The 8,047-nt window shown below is 45.2% G+C and overlaps 1 protein-coding gene across 1 annotated transcript; it reads right to left on the bottom strand.

The window, feature by feature from the left end:
- Positions 1-1,061: 1,061 nt before the first annotated feature.
- Positions 1,062-4,564, bottom strand: LOC129696397 (insulin-like growth factor-binding protein complex acid labile subunit). The gene is made up of 2 exons (XM_055634259.1): positions 4,440-4,564; positions 1,062-2,916 (listed from the first exon to the last, which is right to left on the bottom strand). Exon 2 carries the CDS (start codon positions 2,914-2,916, stop codon positions 1,666-1,668), a length of 1,251 nt encoding a protein of 416 aa, XP_055490234.1. The 5' UTR covers positions 4,440-4,564; the 3' UTR covers positions 1,062-1,665.
- Between the last annotated feature and the right edge of the window lie 3,483 nt (positions 4,565-8,047).

Below are 8,047 nucleotides of genomic sequence, written 5' to 3' on the forward strand. Positions count from 1 at the left end.
ATGCCAGACACCCAGGTTCAATCCTGACCTCGGATGCTGTCTATGAGGCATTCTCCCTGTGACCGCGTGGGTTTCGTTCGGGTGCTCAGGTTTCCTCCCACACTCCAAAGACATGCGGGTTTTCTGGGCTAATTGTCCGCTGTAAATTGCCCCTAATATGTAGGGAGTGGATGTGAAAGTGGGATAACATAGAACTAGCGTTCACCCGACTACGGAGTTCCATCTTCCCGGCAAGAGGGCTTGAAAATCATCGGACTGACTGCAAGGTCACAAATGAGCCCCGACCTCGGGTCGGTCACAGAGGAAGAGGACTAAACTTTCTGGTGTCTTTTCCCACAGTGGAAAATTTTGATTCTGTTGTGTCATTTTTCTTGGAAACATTTTTTTTTTCCTATCGATGTATGGAAACTTAATTATTTATTTTATGTAAAGCACTTTGTTTTCAATGCGAGTTGATTTAAAACGTGCTATATAAATAAAACTTACTTACAAATGGGTGATGATGGTCGATGTGGACTCAGTGGGCCAAAGGACCTATTTGCATGTTGTATCTCCAAACTAAACAAAACATAGAACTGTTCAACACAGGATCAAGTCCTTCAGCCCACAATGTTTGGTTTAGACATACAGCATGGAATCGCCCTTTGGCCCACCGAGGCAATGTCGACCATTGATCACTCATTGTCTGTCGAACATCAATAAGCGAGGATCCCAGAGGCACAGCACCTCACGGTTGCTCAGATCCATCTGCCATTTCTCTGCCTATTCTGTAGTTGATCTAAATCCCACTGTATACTTTGACAGCCTTCCTCACTACCTACAGCTCTAGCAATCTTAGTGTTGCCTACAAATCTACTAACCAACTCAGTTACAATTTATGTAACTAATTTATATATATCCTGTAGACACAAGGAACTGCAGTTGCTGGTTTACAAAATAACACAAAGTGCTGGAGTAAATCAGTGGGTCAGGCAGCATCTGTGAACAACATGAATCAAGTGGTGGTTTAGGCCAGGACCATTCATCAGTGAGGGATGGCCCAGTCACCGAGCAAGGCAGAGTAAGATGGAATACAGATGTTTATTAATTCTCTGCAACATTATGTGCCGCGGCAAAATACAAGATTTTGTCACAAAGGAAGCGTGAAGAAGTCACACAATATAACATAGAACAGGAGATACAAGGAACCACAGATGCTGTTTATTTTACAAAGAATGACACAATGTACTGGAGTAACTCGATGGGTCAGGCAGCATCTCTGGAGAACACGGATATCCATGTTCTCCACAAATGCTGATTCTTGCTGAGTTATTCCAGCACTTGTGACATTTTTATAAATAACATAAAACAGTATGACAATGGAGGGATGTGCTAGCAGGAGAGATTAATGTAGTTTGGCTTCATGTTCACAGACATTGTGGGCAGAACAGACCGTTCCTGTGCTGTACTATTCTAGCTTTTACCTACCCTATGACATATTTGCTTAAAATATCCAGTTCCCTCCTCCAAAAGAAAGGAAAGTTCTTTCATAGGGTCATACAGCGTGGAAACAGGTCCAACTTGCCAATGCTGACCAACATGCTCCCTATACACTAGTCTCGCCTGCCCGTACTTTGCCCATATCCTTCTGCACTTTTCCTATCCCCATACCTGTCCAAATGTCTTTTAACGTGACACTGGGGAGCACTGCTGTTTGTTGCAGTCTATGTATGTGGACTGCACTGTTGCCGTGCCTGCCTTGGTAGAACAGATTGGATTGTTGCTCAGAAGGACAGAGGTGGTGTTTAGGAACAGCGTGGGGTCCCATTGATCAATGAGGTTATGGGTGAGCTGAAGACACTTCAGCATTAGGAGATTGTCGGCAAAACCTCGGGGCAAGCCAACGAGCCGGTTAAAGGAGCAAGTCAGCTCCTCCAGCAGTGAGAGCCCTTGGAACATGGGCAGGCCGCTCAGCCGGTTGCTGTCGAGATGCAGGAACGTCAGCTTTGCATTCAGTATGAAGGCCTCCCTCGTCATTTCGTCGATGAGATTATGGGAGAGTTTCAGGGTTTGCAGTTCCGTCAGCCCGGAGAGGAGGTCATTGGGCAGACAGGCCAGTGAGTTGTTGGACAGATCGAGCAGTGATAGTTTAGTCAAGTTGGCGAAGATGCGAAGGGGGAGAGCTGCGACGAGGTTTCCAGAGAGCGTCAGGTATCGCAGGTTCCCCTGGTGGGCAAACAAAGACCTTGCGAGATGCTTCAACCTGTTGTGGTCCAGCTGTAAATCACTCAGCTCCCAATGGTGCCTGAAGAGTCGGCGAGGGAGGGAGCTCAGCTCGTTATGGGACAAGTCGAGCGTATCCAGGTGAGGCAATTTGTCAAATAGGGTGACGGGCAGTGTCTGCAGCCGGTTATTGCTGAGGAAGAGCGTGTCCAACTGAGGTAAGGAGTCAAACGCCCCCTGGAGTACAGCGAGCTGGTTGCCGGATAAATCCAGATAGGTCAGTTTGTCGTGAGCCCTCAGCACAGGTGGGGTCCGTAGCTGGTTGTTGGCCAGCACTAACCAGGTCAGGTTGGGGAGGTTTCCCAATAGGTCTTCCCGCAACACAGATAAATGGTTATTGGACAAGTCCAACGATTGGAGCCCGAGCAGCAGGCTGAACGTGTAGTTGTGCAGGAGAAGGCGATTTTTCGACAGACCAAGGTAGCTCAGGCTTCTCAAGTTGTCAAAGCCGTGTGGGGGGATCCTGATCAACAGGTTGTCGTCCAGGTATAAGGTTTCCACAGAATGGTCAATGTTAGCTGGAAGGTGCGGCAGGGAGGTGGCGCGGCAGTCAACGATTGTGGAGGAGCAAGAACACTGCTCGGGACAAGCGGCGAGCAGCTGTGTGAGCTGTAGGAGCAGGAGAAGGAGCGGGGCAAGTATGTCCATGGTCATCTGTATGGCAGAGAGAAGGCCTCAGTAAATTCAGACTTCAAAAACACTCGTTTCAGATGAAACCTCAGTTTGCAGCTGAAATCAAGAGTGTTTAATTGTAACATATCCCAAAACACATCAATAAAATTCTTATTTGCAGACTGGAAACACTATAAACACCAAAAAATATCAAACAAACAATAATAGTGTAAAGACAAAATCATTATGCCTCTTGTAGTTTAAGCTGCTCCTGAAACTGGATGTTACTTTTCGGGCTTCTCTACCTTCTTCCCAATGGCAGAAGTGAAACTAATGAGCGCACTCTTACAAGTACATCCAAACACACACAACACGCACGTTTCTACAGTCCCTGAGCATCACGAGAAACTTTAGTCACAGAATTACACAGTATGGAAACAGGCCATTCGGCCCAACTCATGCACACTAACCAGTGGGCACCTGTCCACATTAGGCCTTGTGCAGCACCTGGCCTGTAGCCTTCTACATCTAACTGCTTCTAGTTGCTGGTCTGGATGCTTCTCAAATGCTGTCGACAACTCTGCTTCCACTCTCCCCAGACCACCCTCCCAAAGCAGGAACAGAGTTCCTCTGGTCCTCGCCTTCCGCCCCCACACACCAGAATCCACATTCAACATATCTACAGTCGTCTAGAACAGTACAGCACAAGAGCAGGCCCTTCACCCCATAATGTCTGTGCCAAATATGTTGTTGACCTCCTCTGCCTGCTCTATCTCTATCCCTTCATATCCATGTGCCTATCAAAATGCCTCGTAAACACACCACTATTGACTTTGCCTCCACCACCACCCCCGGCAGCACGTTCCAGGCACCCACCACCCTCTGTGTAAAAAAGCATTATTATTGTCATCTGTACCAAGGTGCAGTGAAAAACTTTGTTTTGCATGCTACCCAATCAATCAGATAATATTATACAAACTCATGTAAAATAGGTAGAGCAAAGGGAAAGGTACAGAGTGCAGAAAATAGTTGTTGGCATTATAGCACATTAGTTCCAGAGACAAAGTCCAATGTCCGCAATGGGGTAGAGGTGAATCGGACAGTACCCTAGCATATGGAAAGACTGTTCAGAAGCCTGATAACAGGGAGGAAGACAGGAAGAGGACCATCAACCCACAATGTCCGTGTTGAACATGATGCCAAATTAAACTAATGTCCAAGTTAAACTAAAACATGCAGGTGTGAAAATAAACTATCAATGGGGCTCAAGCCAGGATATTCTCTGCGTGCTGGTCCCAGAAGTGGATCTGCAATCACTCAATTGTTGCACTCTTTTAAAACTCTACTCCAACAGCAGCATTTCTTACTGTAACTATGGTGTTCTTAATCTTCTCTCAGATCCTTTTATCCTGCATCAGTACGCTGTGGACAGCTTACTTGTAAGCTCTTTCAAATTAATAATATATATTTTAAAATTGTATAGAAGGATATTGAATGGATAATATTATATCTGTTAAAGTAATCACTGACTGGACAGCACGCAACAAAACAGCTTTTCACAGTACCTTGCTGTCTGACAAAAATTGAACTAAATTCAACCTCTGGGTCCCATGCAGAGTGACTCTCCGAGCTGCCTTCACTTGTCGCAGATATCCACCAGCGCACAATTCCTTGGCACAATAAAGATTAAATCCTCTAGCACTCACCAGTGTCGTCTCTTCCCACAAAGCAAAGGGCACAAAGTATTATTTCCTCACGCTGGGATTGCTGCAATCGGTTGCTGATTTACGGCTCAATTTTCACAGCAGGTCAACAACGTAAAATTATGAGAGGCATAGAAAGGGAACACGATCAGAACAGTAGACAGTCCCAGGGTGAAAATGTCAAATACTGGAGGGCATAGCTTTAAGGTGAAAGGGGCAGTGTTTAAAGGAGATGTTTTTTTTAGAGAGGATGGTGGATGCCACTGGAATGTGCTGCCGGGGTGCGGTGGGGGCAGATTTGATAGTGATGTTTAACAGGCTTGGTTAGGCAGAGATTGGAGGGATATGCATCAAGTGCAGGCAGATAAAGGTTGGTCTTGCATCATGTTCGGCATAGGAATTGTGGGCTGAAGCGCCTGTTCCTGCGCTGTATTGCTCTATGTTCTATGTGCATATCATGTAGAGACAGGGAGCCGGGGCTGCTGACTTTTTCAGAGGAAAAATCCATCCCCGATCACTCCTGCAAAATATGCAATAGGAATAGGACAAAGAACAGTACATGACAGGAACAGGCCCATCTTCCTTTCCCAAGATGTGAGACAAAACAGACACAGCTACTCTTGATGTTGTCTATAACGTACATTGTACAACTGCAGTACTTTCTCTTCCCGTCCAATTAGTGATGTACATCTTGAAGCAAATACACTTGCCCTCTGTGTGGTCTTGTATGGCTCACTTATAATAAGCTCCAAAAGAAATCTGGGCCTTTTGCCAAAAATTAATCATTCTTTTTAATTCATAGAGCTATAGAGCACAGAAACAGATCCTTTGCCACAACTTGTCCACAGTGACCAAGTTAGCATTTTAGGCTGATCCCAGTTGCCTGTATTTGTGTAGCTTCCTACCCAATTATATGAAAATTGAATTCACGATTTTCAAGTGCCTCCCCTCCGCCCAATTTCAAGTGACCCCAAACCGGCCCTTCTTGATGGGCCGAACGGCCTAATTCTACTATTATCACTTATGACCTTCAGCCATGATCACATCAAATGGAGGTGCTGGCTCGAAGGGCCGCATGGCCTACTGCTGCACCTATTGTCTATTGACCTTTCTCAAGTCTAGTATTTGTTGCTTAATCCATGCACCTATCAATAGAACCATCACTTGCCAGATTTTGACCCACTTTTGCAGTTCTCTCCCCCTCGACCATCAGTCTGAAGAAGAGTCTGGACCCAAAATGCAATCTCTCCATTCCCTTTACAGATGTTCCCTGACCTGCTGAGTTCCTCAGCACTTTATTTTGCTCAAGATTCCAGCATCTCTGGTTGCCAGTGCCTCCTTTTTAGTTTTAAGTACCCTTTATTTTATAACCCATGTTTCTCAAACCACAAGCTGTTTAGACACAAAGTGCAGGGGCAACGCAACGCAACAGGGCAGAAAATATCTCTAGAGAACATGGATAGATGACTTTTCCGGTCGAATCCCTTCTTCAGACCATTTGCAGGGCAGCAAAGAAAGTTGGAATAGAGGAGGGACAGGATAAGGCCTGGTAGGTAATAGATGATAGAAATGAGGAATGATTTTGATAGGCAGATGGTTGAATAAAGGAGACATGAAAAGACAGAAAGTATGAGACAAAAGGATTGAAGAATTGGAAATTAAGCTCAAGGAAGGAATAGAGGGGGAGGTGAGAAGTAGGTGCGAGTTCAGGTCCAGAGATGTTGCCTGACCCGATGTGTTACTCCAGCATTTTGTGTCTGTTGTTAACCAGCATCTGCAGTTGTTTGTTTCTACCTGTCCCCACTGACGGTCGACCCCCAACATGGTAGCCAACACCCCATCAGCCACTGCATACAGCACATAATCCTCCAACATTTTCATCACCTCCGACGGGATACCACCATTAGACACATCTTCCCATCTCCACCGCTTTCCGCAGAGACCGTTTCCTCCGCAACTCCCTGGTTAACTCATCCATTCCCATTCAAATCACTCCATCCCAAGGTACTTTCCCCGGCAACTGCAGGAGATGCAATACCTGTCCATATAGCTCCTCCCCCGACTCCGTCCAAGGACCCCGACAGCCCTTACAGGTGAGGCAGAGGTTCACTTGCACCTCCTCCAACCTCATCTACTGTATTCGCTGTTCCAGTGTAGACTTTTATGTATTGGCAAGACCATGAATAGAATCAGTGATTGCTTCGCTGAACACCTCCGCTCAGTCCGCCTTGGCCTACGGGATCTCCTGGTTGCAAAAGGTTTATATTCCCTCCCATTTCTACACTGACCTTTCTGTCCTGGGCCTCCTCCATTGTAAGAATGAGGCCCAACACAAATTGGAGGAACAGCATCACATATTTTGCTTTGGCAGCTTACAAGCATCTAGTTCACAACTAGATTCACTGTCAAAGTGTTTAAGAAGGAACTGCAGATGCTGGAAAATCGAAGGTACACAAAAATGCTGGAGAAACTCAGCGGGTGCAGCAGCATCTACGGAGTCTGAAGAAGGGTTTCGGCCCGAAACGTTGCCTATTTCCTTCGCTCCATAGATGCTGCTGCTCCCGCTGAGTTTCTCCAGCATTTTTGTGTACCTTAGATTCACTGTCATCTTGATTCATTTTACTGATTGTATGCCTCGTTGTCACCTTCCCCACAGCTAAAGAGCAGCCTACCAGAGGACTGGGAGAAATTCAGAGTCCAGCAGAGGAGGACCAAGGGCTTAATTAGGATAGGGAAAATAGATTATGAAAGAAAACTGGCAGGGAACATAAAAACTGACTGCAAAAGCTTTTATAGATATGTGATGAGAAAAAGATTAGTTAAAACAAATGTAGGTCCCTTGCAGTCAGAAACAGGTTAATTGATCATGGGGAACAAGGACATGGCAGACCAATTGAATAACTACTTTGGTTCTGCCTTTACCAAGGAAGACATAAATAATCTGCCGGAAATAGCAGGGGACCAGGGGTCAAATGAGATGGAGGAACTGAGTGAAATCCAGGTTAGCCAGGAAGTGGTGTTAGGTAAATTGAATGGATTAAAGGCCGATAAATCCCCAGGGCCAGATATCAATCAATCAACCTTTATTGTCATCTTGCAAGCAACAAGTACAGTGCAAAATGAAAAGACGTTTCCCAGTGAATAGCGGAGCCTCGCACATGAAATTTAAAACACTTCTCACATAATAACACTAAAAAAAAACAATCCAGTCCCTGATGGAACAGAATAAATAGTTAAAATCAGGTAAAAAAAACACAATGTTAAAATACAGTAAACCAATCAAAAAAAAAAAAAAAAAAAAAAAAAGGCTTCATCCCAGAGTACTTAAGGATGTAGCCCCAGAAATAGTGGATGCATTAGTGATAATTTTTCAAAACTCTTTAGATTCTGGAGTAGTTCCTGAGGATTGGAGGGTAGCTAATGTAACCCCACTTTTTACAAAAGGGAGGGAGAGAGAAAACGGGGAATTA

This window comes from Leucoraja erinacea, chromosome 4 (assembly GCF_028641065.1).
Source record: "Leucoraja erinacea ecotype New England chromosome 4, Leri_hhj_1, whole genome shotgun sequence".
In the NCBI taxonomy this organism is placed as follows: domain Eukaryota; kingdom Metazoa; phylum Chordata; class Chondrichthyes; order Rajiformes; family Rajidae; genus Leucoraja; species Leucoraja erinaceus.